Below are 22699 nucleotides of genomic sequence, written 5' to 3' on the forward strand. Positions count from 1 at the left end.
GCTCGGTTGACTAGACCTGTTTGTCTGTACAGTGCAACAGGAGAGGTGCCCTCATATTTGGCCGATTTCAGCTGGAAGGTGGCAACTAACAGTATCTTTCTGAGCTGATGGAGGCTTTGTGTGATTCCCTGTCCTCTCCTGATGCAGGAAGCAGCTCAAGCTGCCTCAGCGGCTGGTTCTCCCTACGTTTCCCTTTCCAGAGAGCTTTCAGCAAGAACAGAAGAGCGAGCGCATCACAGCAGAGATGACTGTCTGAAGGGTGCCTAAGCTGTGCCTTGACTTCAGACACTAACCCTGCCTACAGAATCCTCAGCAGCATTCATTTCAAAAACACCTTCACCACAAACACACTTTGCGTATCTGCGTCAAGTTTCTCTAAATATTCTTCTTCCAAGTGTTGATTGTTACTAATATCCAGATATTTACCTAGCAAGAATTAAAGGACATATACGCTCCAGCACTCAGTAGTATTTCACCAATTGTTTTCTGTGATTGTGTTTTAAAAGACTATTTCTAAAACAAAGGTGAAGTGCATGCAAGACTATTACGCAGCTCAGCAAAGAGCTACAAAAAGGACAATATATAAATTCATAAACTAAAAAAAATGTATTTGTTCTGCAATATTAAGCTTGACCTTTCAAAGAACAAATCTATTGGAATTGCAAAAGTTTGCAGCCTCTAATTAGCTCTGTACAGAAGAATCTAATGCCACAAGCAAACACGATATTTCCATTTTGCCCTCCTTTACAGACTGAATAAAATACTTCTGGACGTAATTCACTTGAAACCAGAATGAAAAGAGATCATTAACCTCATTGATTTAACCAATCCAATTTGTCCTGTTTGAAAATTAATTGAAAGTTCTTAGACACACAAAGATAATTTTACACATATGAAGTCTCAGTGAAAGCTAGTTACGTTAGCAAATTTACCTGCACCAAAACTGGGCCATCCCAATCTAACAGCAGCAAGAGTTTTTAAAATGTAGCATGGTCTTGTACTTATAAGTACATCCCTATCCTTAAAAGAAAAACATAAAACACATAGATTTTACGGCACCTGTTCTCATTTTGAGGACCTCAACGGTACTTAACGCTTCATAATCAACAACAGGACGTTAAGGAATTAACAATGCTTAAAAACATTACAACTCCTTCTGCTGTGTTTCATTTCATTGACAGAAAAAGCCTACTTACCAGAATTTTTGTAGTGTAAGCACTGTTGATAGCAATTGCATTAACCAGCAAATCAAGGGTTTTGGCAGGTACCGAATCTGGGTCAGGGATCTCCTTGTAGTGGACATCACCAACGTAGGCTTGGACGACCGTCATCCGGTTGGTCGTTAGCGTCCCTGTTTTGTCGGAGCAGATGGCTGTAGCATTACCCATAGTTTCACAAGCATCCAAGTGGCGGACCAGATTGTTATCCTTCATCATTTTCTGAGAAAAAACAAAATAAAAAATCTTCAAGATTTGCTTTGACAGATTTTTAACATCAGTTATAAAAAGCAAAAAAAGCATGCATTTAGTCTTGTCCATGAGAACGTAATGCTCACTAAACTAGAACTTTAATCGGGGCCAATAACCCAAGCCCTAGTTACAGACAACCAAGCAGTGACCATCCCTGAAATAATTTTGCCTTTGATAAACCGGCATAGTTCCATCATTTTTTGCAGCATATATACATTTTAAGGAATAGCTAGAACAGCAAAGATTAGCTAAAGAAGCCGAAGATAACAGGATTTTTTTTTTAAAGTATATTTATAGCAAATATTAGACTTCTTTTTAATACTCTTTCCAATGCCGGGATGTTATCCTGCAGCACATAGGGGGGCTATACATTTTTTTAAAGAAAGAAAGAAACTAACAAACGAAAACACCCCCCACCAAACAAAAAAAACCCACACCCACAAAGCCCCACCAGAGTGCTCCATTCCACAGTGCACATTTTTCACAAGATGCACAGCCATCCTGCAAATATATGTTATCCTTGTTAAAAAACGTCTATGCCCAATCACCTGACCCTTGCTTTCAGACACTGTCTTGTACTCGGGGCACAGTATCACCACTTGTACACAAAGCTGTGTTGCAGTTTGATACTGCAAATATGGATACACATGTGTCGGATGAAGGACACAAGGAGAACAGGAGAATATTTTAAAAGCAGTTACAGTCTTTATTAGCAAAAACCCATGCTTGAGATGCGCTCTTTTTTCCTAATAATAATGATGTTTGGCTACATGTAAATCAAGCTATTCCTTCCTAATGTTCGTATGGTCATTTGTTTCCACGTTAAATGGAAATAAACTTTACAAAATCTTCATCTAAGATTCCCAGAATGTTTAAATAAGGCCCACCTGACTAAATCGCTAAAACAATCTGAGAAAACACCTAGAAAGATAAAGGAGTAATCCACAAGTCCAGGATTTGAATCCTCTTTAATTTCCTAATAGAATCATTTACATTGGCTACAAATAACTGCATTTAAGAAAAGTACATGAAAGCTCCAGTGAAACTCTAATGCCTTTGAAAAGTGTTCCTGAAGACTTTAAATCCATGTCAAAACTTTGTACTGTTGCACAAGAAAATGTGAAGACAAAGTTATTCTGCTGGACTATTCTCATAGTGAATTCTGCTCAATAAATTCCTGGTAACCTTGCAAACTAAGTAGGTATTTCTATTGTTTGGTATTCCTGCACCGCGTAGTTTTAAAGATATGTATTAGAATACCTATGTATTTGCATTTTTGTCAGAAATACTCTCAATATAAAGCAAAGTTTCACTTGAAAGAAATATCACTGTCATTAACATTTTGTGTATGTTAATTTACAGGCCAACTTTCATCACACCTGACAAAACCTGAAGAATAACTCACTAGCAAACTCAACTGAACTGCATTTTTCTCCCACAATTATTTTTAATGTTTCTTACCTTTACAGAATAAGCCAGAGAAATAGTGACAGCAAGTGGAAGTCCCTCAGGAACAGCAACCACAAGTACAGTAACACCAATAATGAAGAATTTAACAAAATACTGAACATAGACAGGAGTGCACTCAGGCAACCACTGCTTCTTGTTGACCACAAATGTGTCAATGGCAAAATATAGTACCAAAATGATTACAGTGATGGCAGACATCACCAAACCTGAAAACAGAAATAATCAATTACTATAAAGCAAAGCACAATTAAAAACATGTGCAATTAGAAACTTACATTTGAATCTGATATGAAATTATTTTCTTATTCTACATGACATTTTTCTCCAGTACCAATAATGATAATGATAAATTTTACAATGTAATTACAATTACTATAATACATTTACAACAGCCATACGTTCACTGGATTCTACAGAACAGCTGTACTGCATTAATTTTTAAGCACCATCTAACTGCTGCCTTTAAAACTTCGCAGTCAGTCTAGTTCAACACGAGTTCCGCTGTTGCTTAAGCTAAGTTTTTTCAATTTAGTACATTATTTTGCTTGGTACAACATTTATCTGTCCTTTTAACCCCCACCTTTTACAAATTACTAGTCTATTCATACTCAAACACTCATCTTTCTTTTAAATAAGCGTACCTTAAGAGGCGTGAGAAAAGGAGTCTCCTCTAGTTCATGTTGCTGTATAAAATATTTTAGAAAAGCCCTACCGATGTGTCTGGCTCAATACAATGAGGCAATACTGCAGAATCGTCCACAGAACAGTTTTTAATTGTTTTTCTTGAAAATGTGATAAGTACCAGTGTTTCCAAGGTTTCCCCTTTCAAAGGGACATATGCAAACAGTGCATATTTTTACGAGGAGAGGCTCAAAAGCGGTACAACACCGACAGTATAGCACAAGAGACACTAATAGATATTTCACAGAATTCACAAAAGATCCCAGGGACTTCATATGCTCTCCCAGTGACACAGGCTTTGCTAAGATAGCACTCCTCCACAATTTTGTTCCTGGATTTGAGTATACAAATAAAAACTCCATTAGAACATCTGTTTTGCCTTGCTATGATTACTGCTCTTTGGCAGGTTTCTACGAAGCAGTTAAGCCTGCATTTCAAAATAAATTAATTTCTCTCTAATGAGATCATACTCATGATCATGAAGGGGAATACTGTGAATTTCATGTCTTGACTAAAGTTAAAAAAAACGTTGGTAAGCTGAAGGATGCTAAGGTTGACAGGAAACAGATGAGACAGGGAGACCGCTAAATGCCAGAGGATAAAGGAAAACCCATTAAAATATTGTACAGGCAAATACTCATGACAACGGAAGACATCCCCATAGATTGCCCAATGACAAAGAAAAACCAAATGAGGCAATGATTAATTAATTTAATTCATATTACTTGCCACATGATGGTAAGAAATCCCTATACAATTACTTTAAAAGTGATATTCACATGCCTGCCGAAATACCAAAGACAGTAATAATCAGAAGGCAATGTAGAAAGGTACTTAATCTAAGAAACTAAGCATCATGAGAAATGAAGTGTTTTTGTATCAACGCATACTGCTGTACAACCAGCAACAAAGCACAGAAGCTTGAGGAATATGAAACTGGGCAAAGCATGAAACTGGATATTAAAGAGGCGCTAACCATAGATTCCGAGTCATGCACTGTTCAGGCAAAGAAACAGAAGTGGCATCATGGGGTTGTGTGATCAACTAAGTGTAATGAACTTCAAAAGGAATGAGAAGGAACGGCAGGGGTAAAAATCAGACTGGTAAAGAAGGATAAAGGAGACTGAACAGAGGTAAAGTTAGGAATCTGTGGTAGGGCCTCAGTCAAGGATCTGGATAGATCAACACCTCTTTAATACCACTAGAAAAATGAACCTAATGAACATTATGTCACCATGAAAGATTTTCCCTTTCTACCTACGTGTTGGAGAGGAAGTGCTACTTGTAACAGTAGGGACCAGATGGGACTGCATACAGGAGTCAACAGATGTGTCATATTTGGGTAGAAGGCAGGAACATGGATATTAAGAGAGAGCGGAATGATTTCAGAATCCATAAGAGGGAAATACTGTGTGAGTGATATTTTGAGATGATATTAGAGATTCTGAAACTGTGTACTCAGAAGTTCTAAGGGGAGAGGAAATTAAATATGTAATTACTGCACTTGGGAATAATGCCTATGAGAAAAGCTACATTTCATTTTGATTCAAATATTCATTACAACCCAAGTTGCCCAGAGCTTCCAGTTTCTTGACAGTCAAAGCTGAGTTTTAGAAGAATAAAAGATCTTCAATACCACATACTATCCTTGGAACAGTATTACGATGACCTATTTCTAAACATTGCAGTAAAAAAGGCCTCTCCCTTTTAAGAATAATTTGGTTTAAACCCCTTTGTTGCTAGTATAACACACGGCTAGTCGGTCGGTTATCCAGTCATACCTGCTTTGCCTATCTGGACTGCCAGCTTGGTCAGCTTTCCCTGAAGAACAGATTTTTCTTTCTTGTGCATGTTGGATTTCTTCTTGTCTTTGTCATCTCCCTCTCCCCCTTCCGCACTCTTCAGCGGCTGCATCTCCATGGCAGCAGCCCCATCCTGCTGCTTGGCTAATAACGCAGAACAAAACTGTTACTCCAAAACTATTCTTCATTCTTTTTATCTTAGTGTCGATACTTACTGAATTCAACCAGCAACACCCGTGGCAGGGGCTGGTTGCAACACAGACTGTAACTACGCACAGAATTACGCTTCACTCCCGTGGCAGGCAGATGCCCCCGGGAGACGCAGTGGGCTCTGCAGGGGCACAGACGTACAAGCATACCCACGTGCACTCCGTACCTATGGGGATATGTAATGCGCTGTTCGTCAAGTACCATGAAAACCACTGATTTTTTTTTTTTTTTTTAAAACCGCCAGTGACATTCTGTGTTACACACACGTATATCACTTAATCTCTTTCAAATTACTGGGCAAGCGACAGTACATCAGTAGTGCAGGATTTCCTAGAACAGCAGATCTCAAATGCTTTGGCAAACAGACGGTCTATACATCTCTAAATTTTGGTATGTCTCATCGATTACAATGCACCCTTATACTTTTAATGAAAACATTTTAAAGGCAATGTGGTTCCACAGACGATCCATGCACCACTTGACTGCACGGGCACCTGAGCGACCAGTGGACCACCCTTTGCAAACCGCTATTCTAGGTAATACAGACTTAAAAAGTTTCCTTAGCATTCAGTGTTCAAGTAACTTCACCGTCAGGTCAGATGGTGACACCATCATCGTTCTCCCATAACAAGCACACATAACGTAAAGGCTAAACCATCCTTTCTTGAAAGAATGCTAATCCTAACATAAGGAAACTTTATTTTCGTATCAAAGAGAAAGACATGTTTTTTAAAAGCAGTGACGTTCCAGTTTATGTATGGGTATGTGTCTGTTTTGTATTGAACACAGACATAAGTAAATTAAATAGAATGAGATGAAACAGCTTTGCTTTGACATTCGTGAACAGATTGTACAAAACCGTGCTTATTTGACCTGGAAATCTAATTCGTCTATCTAATCTTAAAACGTGTTCATTTAATATCATTTTATTTAACAGTTTTGTACCATTAACAACTGTGTTTATTCAGTTTCTGATCCACCACCTTTGCAATCTTTAGAATTATCTGAGAAGAGAAAGCTACAGTTTAATTTACTTATTTGGCATAACCCAAAGAAATCATGATAGCTGTGTCTCATATAATAAAAAGGGAACCATGACTTTGCTTCAGAGAAAGCAAAATATTTACTTCCATTTCTTCCTGAGAGTGTACATTAAATAAGAAACTCCTAAGATTCTTGATCTTCCTGTTATTTATCCTTATAATACCCTTCTACATCGCTAAATAACCTCCTGGCTTTAAAGTTTCTTTTTGTTGTTGCTTTACCTGCTCCCTGCAAATGACAATATGTCCGTACAATGCCATTAAACGCCAAAGCTGACGAGACACATCAAAAACACGGTTGGAAATTCACTAACGATACATAGCATACATAACTTGCACAAGAAAAACGAATTCAAATTAACTTTGTGACATGAAGTATCATCCATAAATAGCTTATTAGAAATACTGATCTTCTCCTATCCTAAATAACTGATACATCAACATTCTGGAAGTTACCGTTTCTTTGGTAGGTTTTTTGTTGGGTTTGGTTGTTTGGGGTTTTTTTAACATTCTGTTGGAACAGTAGGGCCATTTTTACACGCAGGCACAAACCACAAATTTTCACTTCATTTTTTAACAGAATTTAACTACATGCTAAAAATAAAATCCACAACCTCCTTAATATGAAAGAAGATTACCTTTGTTCTGGCTGTTCTCCATATTCCCATCCTGCATTTTGCCTATATGATGAAAAATTTCAACAGACAACAGACAGTAAACAATCTTCACCCAAGACAGAACATGAAAATGGGAATGTAAATAAAAAGGGCAGACAAAAGTAATGAGCATGTTACAGAGACTTATTTATGATCAGTAGCCATTGTTATCATATGTTTACTTAGAAGCACGGACAACTTAGCTGGGCACATTCAAGGAACTGCAGTCAAGTTCAATGTTGCAACATGTAAAATACTAAACATTTTTGAGCAAAGCACAGAAATTAAGAGGGTGAAACTAATAAAAAGAATCCCATGGAAAGCAGAATTTGTATAATATTCCTGAACTGAAATTTCAGAGAGCTGGAACTTCAAAAAATCACAGGTATAATTTTGGCACACACCAGTATGGAGCATGACTTTCTTAATGTATTCCAGAATTAAATTCATTATTTTAGTAAATTAGGACAAAATATAAACAATAGTCTTAATAAATATAAATAAATAAAATGTCAATCAGGTATGATTTTAAAATTACATCTTCCTCAATTGGTTGTATTATTTAGCAACCTACTCCTGTAAATACGAGTGCCAAGTGATCATCCTATATATTCAGATTTATCCTAAAGAAAGATTTGCCACGTGTATCTGTAACTTCCAATTTAGTATTTTGGCTACCATACCAAAGTCCTTATTTGTTTTTTTAAACTGACAATATAACATTTGAAAGTGGTATGAAGTAAAAATGGCAAAATACAAATCAGAGCGTACAAAACTTTGGTATTCAGAATAACCAGTAAACAATTCCAAATGTGTTCAAAATTTCTTGGCGGGATCCCGTATGAAACTTTGACAGTGATATATGGATTTATCTTATGGAAAAGACTACTTGAGTTTTATAACTATTGCATTCAGAATGGATGACCTGCTCTTTTTGTAGTTATGTATAATGCACAATAAAAGAATAATGCTAAGGAAAATTAATAGTTAGAACACCTTCACGGGATTTTTGACACATTCTAATAAGAAATGTATCATTAGATAAATATGACATAAAAAAATATGACAGCAGTTAAGTCCTGCTCTTCCGACTTCCTGCAATAATACAGCTGGTACTGACAGGCACAATAAAGCAACAGAATTTATGCTTCAATACGTGTATTAATTTTTTCACTCTCTGCTGTGAATAAATAGTAGCAAAATTAAAAGGCTACGGTGCATTCATTGCATGTTTGTATCTTCAGTAATTGGGAGATCGCTAAAAACTTCCCTCTCAAAAAGAGCAAAAATGGCCAAATCAGTCATAAATGTATCCCTATAACATTTCGCCCCATACTAATAGGCTACAGGCACTGAGAAATCCAGAAGCATAGAATTACAGTAAAGGAAAGGATGTTTTGCACATATAATCATCTCAGCGCTCCGATGGACTAATAAAGTATGCTGAAGGCAACCATTTAGCATCAACTGCTCGTCTGTGTTTCTAACTCTCTGCCCACCCTGGCTATAACGTGACTTTTAAAAAGGCGGTATCTATCTTCCAAGACTTACGTTTTGCCATGAGACACGAACCTATGAACCTGAACAAAACCAAAGTTCATTTTCTCTGTGAAACCTGCTTACAAATTTTTGCATACAGTGCATAGTTGAACTTGTTATCTGCCTAATGGCTCTTTTCCTTAGAATGGTTTTTAATAAAGTTAGCGGAAGACAAAACACATCTCTAGAGATGCTGATTTCTGGCTAGAGGACAAAGCCTTCCTTAAGAACTGGAAAACATTAATTTAGAGCAGACAGTCTGCTCTATGTCCTGCTCTATAGTTCCTTTTTCAGAGTACAATTCAAAACCTTCAAGCAGTATAACTGAAGATTGTTCAACTTAAAAAAAAACAAACCCAAACCCATGACTTTCATAACTGGCAAACACAAAATACACTGTTTTTCTGTGTAAATCAAAGTATTTAACTTTATGCTATGTATTTGCTATTTAATAGGGGTATCATAATTGATGTCATTAACCTAACAATTCATCTACCCTGGCTACCTAAAAATACCAGTACACAGAATGGACAATCGCTAACAACAGTGTCAACTTAAGTATTTAAGAAATATATTCTTAACCTCAGCAGCTACTGCACTTTGGCTATTGAGGGATGGGGGGAGTCATCACAGCTAGCTATATTCCAATCGTTTAGATAGAGTAACAAAGAAAAGGTAATTTAGGTAACTATGATAAAGAAAAGACTGCTGTAAAGGATTTATTTCCTCCTGTTCCAAATAGTTTTAAGCCTGCACTTGGCTATAAATCATGAACGAAGAAAGAAATTAAGAAAGAAATTAAGATGATAGAATCGCTACTGCTGAGAAATCCTTTCTCCTTGCAGTTAGTGCTAGGACCAGAAACACTGTCCCATCTTTCTGACCTCTGTGCATTGTTTAGAACCATTAAAAGGATGAGTATTTATGAATATGTTGATAATATTTTTATATATAAGTCTTCAAAAGTATGATATATTTTTACATAAATTTCCAATTTTTTCTTCTTTTCTTTTTGGAAATAAGTAAGTAAAAGGAACAATGTTTGGGCCCTGAAATCCAGAGGAATTAATCTGAGTTTATTTTTACCACTTTGTTAAGCAAGGATGAAAAATCAGAAGGTTTAGAAAAGAAGATAGAGCCTCCTAACATGAGTTGTATTCTGCAGTTGCTTTGAAGGTTTTGAATTTGCATATAAAATGTTTTGCATGCTGCCTTTGGCTTATTAACATTTCTGTCTTTTGGAACATACCCACATCACTGCCAAAGTTCTTACCCCAAAATCCAGTTACTTCCTCAAATAAACTTTCCAAGAAAGATTCCCCTTTGCCTCCCCCAGCCCTTTATGAAGAGTCAATCAGACAGATTAGCAAAGACCTATCGCTGGCGTTAGAAGTTATTTGGTCATCGGAGGAACTGCTTGGAATCAGCTGAAGAAGCTAATCGAGTTGTGTTCTCGATCAGCTGTGATGGAGCAAAAAATGTAAAATACCCTACTGATTTTCCAAAGGGTCTCATCTTGCACTAGAAATGAGTTACAGCCCTCTTATGCCAAGTCAGTTATATTCTGCAGCTAGTAAGAACAGCCACACATGGCAAATCTATATACAGGGGGAAAAGTGACGTCAAACATAGCTGAAGTGAACCGTCAGGAATTCTTTCACGCAGTGCGATATCAGAGCCAATGCCTTAGTAAAACACAGGTTAACCACAAAAGAATAAATCTGATTACTCTGTGTCACATAGGAAGTTTTAGGTAATTCTTCTATGCACTCACTAAACAACTTCACTTACAATTCAGAAGATACTTTAAAATACATTAAAACTGTAAATTGCTTTGCAGGAATTGAACATAGCGTACTACGCCAGAACTGACAGAATTAACAGTAGGTGTAAACTATTTCAGCTGAGACATTTCTCTGCGTCTGGTATGGTGTTTCTATATCAGAATATAATTTTAAGTAACAAATTCTCTGAGTACCAAACGCCAAAAGAAACCCAACAACCCAACACGGAAATCCTGCTTTAGGAATCGGGTAGTGCTCGACGGGACGTTGCTAAGCTCTCCCTTCTCTAAGGAAATCAAATTTGGGGTAAACAACCTGTAAACAGTGATTGGTGCTTCATATTTGCTTTAAAAAATATATCTTTTCTAAATACAATACTTCAAAACTAGATGAATTTTCATTAATTACTACCTCTCTGTAAAATTTTCTGATCTGCTCATAACCTTAACTGGTAACCTTTTAAAAACTGAATATATTGTTCATAGTTTTAACAGAGACCATCAAACAATGATGTATTTTAATCTCAACTACTAGAACCCAATAGAATTTATATATTAAATATGTAAAAATTAACTGAAAAATTAAATATATAATTTATGTTCCTTCGATACAGCAGATAACAAACAGGCTGTGTCACAAACCTGTATGAATTTATTGCTGTAAGCTCACTGACTGAAAACAAAATACTTCTTTGCGTCAAATGTATATTGACAACTAAGACAGTAACAATATTTTATTTGAAATGTTAATGAGTTGATTTGCAAATAACAAGCAATAGCATTTCCTGAGCTAAGTACTTATTCAAGTATGTAACCTTTTTTCCTTATTTGAAGGTATTTTCTACACAGAGGTCCCAGACTTCAGGTAAAAATGCTTGTTTCCAGTCACATCCCAGGGAGAATTCTCAGACATTACTGAAAAAATTCATTTCACCCAGACCAAAAAACTATCTACGTGAACTTGCTCTCCTTGCTTTAGAACTTTTTTTTTTCCCTTCCTTCCTCCCCTCCAAGACATATCTACGTTTTAAGTATTCTCTAACTCATCGCCACTGCTGACGAGAAGAATGCATAGTGTAAGCAGAAATCAGACTTTGGCAATTTCCCAGACGATTTCAAAGCACTCGGATCTAACTCTACTTGCCAAGTCCCAGTTCTCCTCTGAACACTATGTCAGATAAGCTGAACTGTGGGAAGTATCTCCTTTCCATGCCGATCAAAGATCTGCAGAATTAATTCAACCGCCTCACCTCAGAAGAATTAGAAGCAAAACCATATTCATTCAGCTGCACAAAAAATGGACTTCTACACTTTGCGCACTGAAAAGAATTGAGTATGTGTCTCTCAAATCCAAGATAATCAGGGACAGTAACTATTGCTTCCGACGGGAGGGAAGATGATGGAAAATCACATACATACTTAAGACACTGATCTAATATCCCTTGGAACTCAATTTCCGTATTAAGTTCAGGCATTAAGACCAAACACAACAGATATTTACCAGGCAACTAAAACTTGCTAACAGAGGGACCAGGTTAGACCAATTTAGGATTCCTTTCTGCAGCTTGCTGAGCAGTGGTTCTCACCCAGCAAACGCTGAAGCAGATGCTTAACTTAGTACTCAGCAACTTGCAGGACTGAGCATAAATGCAATACTGCAGTCTCCAGTGGGATTGGAGGAGGATATCTGGTAAGACTTGTTTGTTTTACACACAACAGAGTAGAATAACAGAGCACAAAGAATGGAGAATGAAACCGTCGGCATTAATTTCCTGCTTCTAGGTCTCTACGGAATCTGTAACTGGGGTGTTGGAACCAGGATGATATAGGTCCCTGTCATGCAGGGAGCTGTAGGGATCGTAAATCCTAGTTTTCCAGCAAACTTAGAATGTGCAGGAGTACAATTTTAAATCTGGTTATATGTTTCTTTTAAATGATAATAAAATTATTTAAAAATAGGCTCTCAAAGATTCCCTATGTCATTGCTTTAAATAAAATACTACACTAGTAAATCTTAGGACTTGTTTAGTACTTGGTATTGCTATGTCAGAAACTCTAGTTTCAAGTGCATAATGCAACAACTACTGACCTGCATGGAAAAAAACTTCTATCACCAACACGATGAAAAGTAGAATTACTTTTGTCAGTATTATTGGTGCTGTACAAGAGGGAAAGTTTTCTATGGCAAATAAAGACTAATGTGTCTGATTACCAGAAAAATACAGCTGATGCCTAGGCTAATATTGACCCATTCCATTTAATACTGGTATTAGACTATTAGAAGAGATACTGAAATATCTGCATGCTAAAAAGTGGGGTCAAGAATCTGTACTAAGAGACAGTCAAAATTGACTACAGTAATCCTTTTTTTTCTTTTTAGTAAAATCCAGGCAGGCTCATTAGATGATCACTATCTAAGGGCATACACAAATACCCACAAATATAACTTTTCAGTCAGTCTCTTCCAAAACAGATGCTCAAAGCAGCAAAAGTTATTCCTAAAGCACTGTTAGTTGAAATTGAGCCAGATTCCTGACCCCAGAACTGGCTCTCAGAACTACATGAAGACTATATGAATACTTATGAGAGTGCCACATCAGAAGAAAAGAAGATCTAATCCCTTTATCCTGGTGTTCTTCAGATCTATGCTGACAAACAGTGTAAAGAAGTTTTACGATGAACATTCATGTAAAGGCAACTCAAAAGTTTTGAAACTAGCCTTACTTAACTGTTCCTTTTCATTGCAGTTTTACTTGCAAATAGATCATAATTCCTACTTCTTCCTCTCCCATGCTTAATGCTGTGTGAATGAAGTAAATAAGTCGCAGCATCTTTGTGGCATCTCTTATAAGCTACTGTAGAGTTTATGGAGTAGGTAACCACAGAGGGTAACCACACGCACATACGACATCTGTGCAGTTCATAAAAGGAAGAGGGAATCTTATCTAGTCAGGAGAGAAATCCATCAAATAAAACAAGCTAGGTGTTCTTGACGTACCATTGACTAAGCTGGCATTTGCATTATCAGTGGCATTTGCACCTGCTGCACCATCTGTAGCTGAAGGAGGGTGGGAGGAGGGATGGGAAGAATCTACTGGATAATAATGGATAAAAAAACAATAAATAATAATAATAACAACAACATGAACAAATGCACATGACAAAACAAAAAACGGTTATGGAATACTATGCCTTTGTTTTCTCCAAAATCAATCTGTTTTAAATTAATTAACATAACATTCAAAAGCAAAATGTCATTACAAAGGTGTTACAAAGTAAAGCAAAACCTCATACATGGAATAATAATACTACTAATTAAATAAAGAAATATGAAAGACCTTTAACAAAGTTAGCAGAGTTGGTGAGAACTGACTGTACACAGTACTATGTACATTGCTTTGGTCCTTTTATGTGTAATTTTATTTACTTTAATATAATGTTAGACAGATACTAAAATGGTTGAAATATTTCCCTTGAGTTAATGAATTTACGCAGTGCATGGGTAGTTTTAAAATACGCAGCATACTACATAGTATCTACGACATTACATATTTTGTGTTTTATGTAACGTTGCATCTTAGGACGTATTATTGCTGACACACCCCAGTCTAACACGGGCTCAATCTGTGTCCTGCCATAACCTAGTTAATAGGCACATTCATCTGAGTGGAAACATTAAACTTTTCAATATTGTATGTGGAAATGGTAAACATAGTCTTGAGGAGAATAATGATTTTTTTTTTAATCCAAATAATAGACATTACGTAATTGCCTGTTTTGTGGTGAAGTGAAAAAAAAATCAGAAAAAGAAATCCTCTTTTTGTTTTCAGCAATTATCTGCATATTAGAGAGACTGGTCAAGCAATCTTTCCTAACAGGAAGGTGAAAAACTCGAAGAAGGTTTTATTATTTTATTATGATTTTTTATAGTAGCGTTCAGAAAATTAGTCTCTACAAAGAACAGGATTTAGGAGTTTCGTTTCTGTTGGTTGATTGTTCACAATGGAACATGGAAGTCCTACAAAGAATCCTGATCGAGACTCTTGAACTTCCTCAGCATTTGACCCATAGTGACTGTTTCACACTGTACTGGTTTGTTCTTCAACAAAACTGGTCGCGTTTTATTTACAAATGGTAAATTGGGAGAAGAAAATAAACAGCATACAGGATTGAAACACCACACCCTGTGTAACTACATTCATGAAAATTTCAATTGCAAATCTGATTACTGTGATGGTAATAACTTAAACTGTTTTGGTTACTCATGCTTATTTTTTATTCCATTTGGATACTCATACTAACCAGCACAGCATGAACCGCTAACAGCAAATCATGCAGTTCAACATTTAATATACTGTAATTTACTTCTGGAGAATAACTGATTACTCAAGCTTAACAGCAAGATTTGCAACACCTACAATGCGTGCACACTTAAATGTTTGCCACGAAAATCCTGCTGATTTGAAATTATGCTTTAATTTAACCGGACAGATTCAAAGACAGTTATTTTAATCATTAGTTCAATCCTGATTTGCACCAAAGCTCGCTGGCCAAAAGCCTCATCCTTTCATTTGATGCGGTACAATTCTTACTCTACCTGGAAGCTGCTGTCCATCCTCCTGTTTCACACCTGTATGATGATTTTTACAAAATGTTAATGAACGATAAAAGCATACACCCACATAAGACTGAAGCAAGCATTTATGATTGGCAGGGTTTCAGGGAATTGCGGGTTTATATATGAGAGTACATTATTTGAGTTTGGGCCTCAATCTGCAACCAGCTCTGCCCAGGCACTCCTCTGCACTAGCATTAGAAAATGTGAAGGACTTTTCTGGGTATTGTAGCTATATCCAGTTCGATTCGGTGTCTGCATAAAAAGATCTTGCACACCTCGGTAAGCATCTCCGTCTCTGGGCGGTAAGCTACGACCGCAGTGCAGTGCATTACTCTGCTACCTCGGATTTCCCTTGCCTGTCTTTCAAGGCCATGCACAATGAAACACGAGAGAATCGGCAGCGTCCCGAGCAAAATAACATCCAGAGAAGGCCGACCCAGTTAAACAAAGGACCTCCGGGCAGACAGCTGACACCTTCAAACAGGTACTGAAGTTGCTCCTTCTCACCTACCATACCCTTAGACGCTGCCAAACCAGACGCTGCCAGATCTCAAAAGGTCTACGCCTAGGAGTCTTTCTCCTAATGATAGAAGATCAAACTCCAAGGTATTGTTCAAAACTACTCTGACATGAAAGAGTTTTCCTTGGGAAGTTTTAGTCTTTCTCCTTTCAACGTTCCTAGAGCTTCCCATGCCTAGCAGGTATGGTGCATTTCTGTGTAGAAATGAAATGGTAAACATTGCATAAAGTCTTTCCTCAAGTAAAAAGGGATTTCCTCAGAGGAACACGGAGTCAAGTGCAACCACTTGTTGAACATATTCAGAAATGGAAATTGTAGATCATGAAACCCATTTACATTTGGCCTTCCTAGCTGCAGCTTCAAATATAAAAGGATGGAAATGAAAAAAAGGTGGAATCACACTGCCTGACAGATCCCGAGTAAAAGTTCAATAAAGCTATAACTACTCTTTTTTATTAATAGTGAAAACCACTAAAAAGAGTGGAAATGTCTAAAGAACCCCATATTAATTGGCCCTTAATTATGTCTGAAAGATAAATATTCTTAGAACAAACTTGGAATGAAACTCTGAAAATAGACGTGAACAATTTACAAGACCATATGAACAAAAACTGGAAAGGACACACATTAAACCATGTTTCTGCTTAGTGTGCAACCCATACATCAGCAACTGATTATGACATCCCACTATAGTAAGGTGGAAAGTCTAAAGAGACTTCTTGATTTCATTAACTGATACAGGACATCAAAGTTAAACTCTCTGTTAACATTTACTGCTGCTTTCTTCTCTTTTGCTATTCTTAGTTTGACTCCTTAAGAAATTAAAATGCCTCTAAAGTCACTCACTGACATTAAACAACTGGGCTAGCAAACAGCCACATCTTATCTTTATTTTATTTTTGAAGCTCAAAGAAAGATGCTATTTCCATGGCCAAGTTGGTTGTTGTTTTTTTGGTTGTTTTTTTTTTTTTTTTTCTGGAAAAAAAAAAATTACATAGATGTAAATGCACAAGAACAAAACCTTAGCAAATTTTAGGTGAGTATGGATTTATGTGAAGAAGACACGGCAATGGGAGTATGCCCGTGTATTCCCTTGCATTTAATTATGTACTGAGAGTCTGCAATTTCACACTGGAAAAACATCTTGTTATCCAATGTATTTATTGGTTAACAGCTTTCGCTGTTTTTCTGTGTGACATGTAATGACAAAAGTGTATACCAAAAAAGGGAGTTTTTAAAATCGTATTTATTCGTCAAGAATGCAGGAGAGCTCTGGCTACACAAAGCCCAAGAGCTTTCTTCGGAGCATCCTTACGTGTTGTGAAATTTACCTTTCTTATCTTTCTTTTCTTCTTCTTCTCCTCCAGCACCTAGCAGAGTAAAGATGATGCCTGTCTGAGAATTCACGCCCACAGCAGTTACAAGCATTCTTCCAGAGCCTTCCATGACATGAGTACCTGGAAATATGCAATATAAGTTACATATAACTAAAAAATAAAAAGAACAACTATTAAATATTTTATGCAAGTCTTTTACTATAGTACTGAGAGAGGTTTGTTACACTTTAAAAATCTATATTGAGGCCAATATAATTACATACCAAAAATAATCGCTATTGTTGTATATTATTCTCAGCCAAGAATGGATGCTTAATTGCAAATCTTAGGCTGCACATCCATTAACCACACGCATTAGATTCCCTTTTTAAAAGAAATGTCACTAACCAAGTTTACATAATCTTGCAAGATAATAGTTTAGCTTCACACAGTTAATTCTTGTAACTTGGAATACTATTACATAAATGAAGTCAAAATACATGTGCAATTTCTCTCATCTTTCTTAGTTACAGTTGATTTACAGGCATAGAAAATATATTTTTGAAGACAATTTCACGTCTTCCAACTTGAAAAATCAATACGGAGAAAAATCTTCCATGGGATGTTTAATTAAATCAAGAGATTCCCAAACAGCAAGAAGAATCTGACATACACTTGAAAACAAATTCAGCATGTACAGAGATTTCTATTACTCTAAAACAAATCAAAATGTACATTAAGTTTTTCTGAGAAGGATCATTTAGGTAATTATATCATTGTATTAAGTAAATTCCTTTTGAGAAATATTTCATGCTTTATTGTATAGAAATTGTTTATTTACAGCTCTTATTCCTATACTGAACCAAATGTTAGGTGCATCTAAGATCCTAGCCTCTTAGAAACCTTCTGCTATGACTTGTGGAAACGCAAACAAATAGAAATTCCTAGAGACAACTGAAAGTATTCTGATTTGCATTTTGGAAAAATTTGTAACAGAGGATGTGCAAAAAATCAGTCTATGCAATTGCACGCTGGCTATTTCTAAAAAAAAAGTTTGAAATTGAAGAACAACCTGTTGTTATGACATGTATTTAACACCAGTTAATAAAAGCTTATTAAAAAACCCTGTCATTGAAGCATAGGAACAAATGTGCCAAGGATGGTATCACATTGTGACTAATTTGCCATTTCATATGGTGAGAAAGTCTTAATCTAAACTCTTCATTATTGAAGTAATATGTAAAATGTTTGACGAGAGATATCCTTAGTAGGTAGTGAATGTTAAAAGATATAGAGCAGATCAGTAGCGCTCCTATCAAATACATAATGACCAGAAACTACTGACAGATAGATAGAAAAAGCTATTCATTGAAATAGACTTTACATTTTATCCTTTAGCAGTAGAAAATTATGTTATGCCTATTAAGTGTAAGTCCCTGTGAGAACACAGAGGAAAAGCAATCACTTCTTAACACAAAGTTGACAGAGCAAGCTAGGATTGAAAGTTTACTGGGCTGGGTTTTCTTAAATACTCTTTCCTGTATTTGAAGAAGGAAATAGTTTGGAAACGATGACAATAGGCCGTAACACACAAACTGTTAGCCTCGAGAAACAATCACTGTATACAAAGACGACAAACGTGTACTTATAGCTCCAAGTGAACTACGGATGGACACATGGTTAACTAGGACCTGCTCACTAAGTATTCTATTATTTAACAATTGTTTTTAATCCTAGGTGCTATAGTTTTAAATAAATCATATTTTAAGACCAGTCATTATCCCAGACTTGCAGCTGTGGGACATCAGAGGAATGAGACCAGATGGGATCAGAACATAGTCCGGTAATTACATTTTCCTTTGCGGGGGGACATGGGGGCATGGAGAGAGAAAGCATTTTTGCTCTTCTTTTGCAGCTATTTGTTGGTTTAAGAGTCTTAACTAAACAGTCTGACCGTTGTGACACTAAACCAATCATAGTGCTTACAATACGCACTTTAGTCTTTGCCTTGCCACTGCAGTATTTGTGACAAACTACCATTCTCTGCTGGGTTTTAATCTCTTGTTCCTTAGATCCTCACCTCACTTCAAAAGTGACGTTGTACTGCTTTACAATTATCAAGTTTGCCATAAAGGTAAGGTTCTCCATTTCCATTTACTTCCCTTAAGACAACATCACTGTTCCATTCATTCTGTAACAGCGTGAATTCGGGAGAGTCATTAAGTGACTTGTCCTAACCCGTTCTGTGGCTAATGAGGTACAAATTCTGGTATGCTTATTCTCAACTATCTTGCCCCTGTCACTTACCCATTCCCGTCACTAATTACCACTCAATATTTTAAAACTAAAGTGAAGTCGTTCCCTGATGCCTGCAGTTCTGAAACATACTGCACAGCAGGGCATGCCTGAAGCCACAGTAAAAAAGGAATCTTCACACAAGCTTCCTGCACCCTCCTGCAAAATGGCTTTTAACCAACTGAATTACAAGCCTGTTGCATTGAGCTAATGGGAATATAATTAATTTCTCATGGAGAATCTTATTGGGCATTCAGATCCACTAAACCTGAACGGCCATGGAGAGATTCTTTCTCCCCTCCCTTTTTAAAAAACATTTTATTGGGTTCATCCTCATCTACATACGTTCATTTCATTGAGTTATCTCAAGAGGTGAAAAAGGGAAAGATACGTGGACCTGCGTCCTTAAATAGATCAATAGTCTATATATACACACACAAACATATTTGCAACCCATTTTTTTAAAAAAATCCCCTTTTCTTATTACTGCTCATCCAGTTGTTGTCCTAGAACATAGTAAGCAATGCAACTATCTATTTATAATCCAAGTGTCTTTCTCTAAATAATCAAAACCTCTCATGTTCTTAAAAGGAAAACAGAAACACAGAACAGAGAGAACATCTATCAACACTAAGCCTAATTTGAGAGCATAAATATCTCATCAGAACACTAAGAAAATTTCAGCAGAAATAAGCCATATAAAAACAACAGTGCACTAATGGTCAGATAGATGGGGGGGGGGGAAGCAGCAGATCTTCTCAGTGCAGAGAACTGTTCCTGTGGCTTTCTGAGATAAAATTTGATTCCTTAAAAAGTCATTTGCTTTCTTTCACATGATAGAGCAAAACATCACAACCATACAATTTAGGACTGCCACCCAAGCAACAAAAACCAAGTTACATTCAAGCCTAAAGGAACAGAAAAGGTCTTTAAAAAACAGAATAGCCTTGGTTGTACTAGTTCAGACAAAACAGAAAATGTCTGAAACTTAACTCAGAAATTCAGAAGAACCTCCTTTAAGATGTAACACCATTTGAAATATATTTTAACTACAAACTTGCTTTTAGTATTCCTATGTTTTGTTTTGAAGGAATCTTCTTCTGTATTAGCCTACAAAGGTGGGTAGAAGTATCCTCCAAAAAATGGCATGTACGCCTCCGTTTCAAAACCAGCTTTATTAGGAGAACGCGCGCCCACCAGATTTCAAGCTTACCTCTGCACACCTGGAAAGGGCAAAAAAGTCTTACCTTGAAATGCCTTTCTGAACCTTTTCTTAACATTAGTCTTGTAAAACATAATTCAAAACTCTTCAGGTGCATAAAAGGCATCTTTTAGAGCAGGTACTAATTTATCATCAGATTATGTTCCGCTAGTACTATTGGAAAAATTCTTCAGCATCTAAGCTAGACCAAAGAGCTGAACCTCCTTCCACCTAACGCTGGCAATTTCACCATTTAAACGGTATTATAATTATATTAGCTTGAATAAAGAAATGGGCTCTATGACTTCAATCAGCTATTGTTACGTAAATGGAATTCTGGAATGAATGCATGTTTTTCCCTTAATCTGTACGCTAAGCATGTATTCCAACTTCACGTTGAACAATTCTACTGACTTCTTTCCCTCTCAAGACTAATTTTTCAATATTAGTAAAACACATTTTTTCATATGCTGAGTATTTAATTTGAAGTTGATAAATGGTGAATATTCCAAGATAGAAAAGGAAGAAGTCTCGTTTAGTAAGAAGAGAGATAAACAGATCAGACAGATAAGGAACCTATTACAGCATATACTTTTTCAGACAAAAATGCAACTAAACATGAGACTGCTCAGAAATCCCCAAATCTAGAAACAGGACTGGTGAGCTAGATTGGAAATAGGGCTGAAAAAGAAGAGAAGAAAACCAGAGCGTGCCAGTTTGGGGGTTTTATACTGTTATGCTACTTCTAACAAACTTGTGGTGAACAAAAATTCTCTATCTGCGTATCTAAAAAACAGTTTTAGTCACTGCAATTATTAGGAGGTAACTGAAGTTATTAATAAAGTGAACCAACCATCAGAATATCCTCTATGAACAAAAAAGAGTTTTCCAGAAAAAAACCATCTACATGTAATTTTGACATATCCAAATAATTTGGAACATTTGAAGTTAGCTGCTCTGTTCTGAAAATTTCTGCTGTGCTAGAAGCCTAGCTTGGAATATTTTCTGGCAGGGAATTAAGACAGAATCAGAACTACTTTTCTCCAGGCAATAACTGACCCGATTCCTTAATCAAGCTTCCTTTTTATTTCCAAAACCTAACAAAGCACCATAACCAAGAGATTTCTTTTGTTTATTTGATCTTGAATAAGCTGAGCTATCTTTGTTTCAAATCCTTGTTGTGCATTGATAGAACTACGCGTTTATAAAAGTTAGGTTGGGATAATGTTCTGTCAGTCTCAGTTCAGTGAGAACTACGCTAGTTGACCTCCTCTGTGTAACTCTTCCACGCCTTAATCAAATTAATCTAAATACCTGGAAAAAACGTTTTACGCAGTAAGCCTCATCAGTTATTTTTTACAATGTAAACTATTATCCCGTGGTACCCCAAAAGACTTCACTGTGTGCAATACCGAGGCCAGACTCCTATGCAAAACTTCTGTATTTAGGAATTGTGGATGTCTCCAAACTTTGAACTATACAAAACTTAAAGGGCACATCAGCTTCAATCCAGGCACCGAGCAGCAGTCAGACCCAAGCTGTCTTCATCAGTTGGTTGACACGTGCCCATGCTCATTGCAAAGAAATTTAACGTCACCACCGTCTTGTTTAAGCTGATGCCTGTTGATGCAATGGCTTGTGCTACACTACCCATGCAAATCTCTGTTAACGAACTGAAAGGAGGGAAATGTTTTAGACAGAAGTGTAGTGGAACTAAGAAAAGAAGTTGCTTCTTTTGGTTTCAGGTATATCAGAGCCTGTATTTCCGTTTCTGCCTTCCTAGGCGGTACCAAATATGCTATATACAGATGGAAATGAACCATCTGCTTTAGTCAGCATTGGTACTCTTAGAATGGCTTCTCAAGTACAGTAAATGACTATCGGGATGATTAAACAGGACATTAAGCACAGAAACTCCTTGAGTTTATTTATGTCATTGAAACTGATTGAATATTAAAAATGTTGTTTCAGGTGCCAATGGTGAAAATAATACTGCCTGATTCAGGGTGTTTATCTTTCACCAAATTTAGACTCGCAAAACAAACTGTGGCTGCAATTCAAATGTTACCTTTTTTCAGTTATTCCTCTGTCAAACC

The 22699-nt window shown here is 36.6% G+C and overlaps 1 protein-coding gene across 1 annotated transcript in view; it reads right to left on the reverse strand.

The window, feature by feature from the left end:
• The window catches only part of ATP2B2 (ATPase plasma membrane Ca2+ transporting 2), a 132292-nt gene that overhangs the window by 76303 nt on the left and 33290 nt on the right, over positions 1–22699 (reverse strand). The window contains exons 5-9 of the mRNA XM_075514377.1: positions 17123–17248; positions 7314–7355; positions 5402–5566; positions 2931–3145; positions 1197–1439 (exon numbers count right to left, since the gene is read on the reverse strand). Of these exons, the coding sequence (XP_075370492.1) occupies positions 1197–1439; positions 2931–3145; positions 5402–5566; positions 7314–7355; positions 17123–17248 (791 nt within the window). The remainder of the gene's footprint in view (positions 1–1196; positions 1440–2930; positions 3146–5401; positions 5567–7313; positions 7356–17122; positions 17249–22699) is intronic.

Source organism: Mycteria americana, chromosome 11, assembly GCF_035582795.1.
Source record: "Mycteria americana isolate JAX WOST 10 ecotype Jacksonville Zoo and Gardens chromosome 11, USCA_MyAme_1.0, whole genome shotgun sequence".
NCBI classification, from domain to species: Eukaryota; Metazoa; Chordata; class Aves; order Ciconiiformes; family Ciconiidae; genus Mycteria; species Mycteria americana.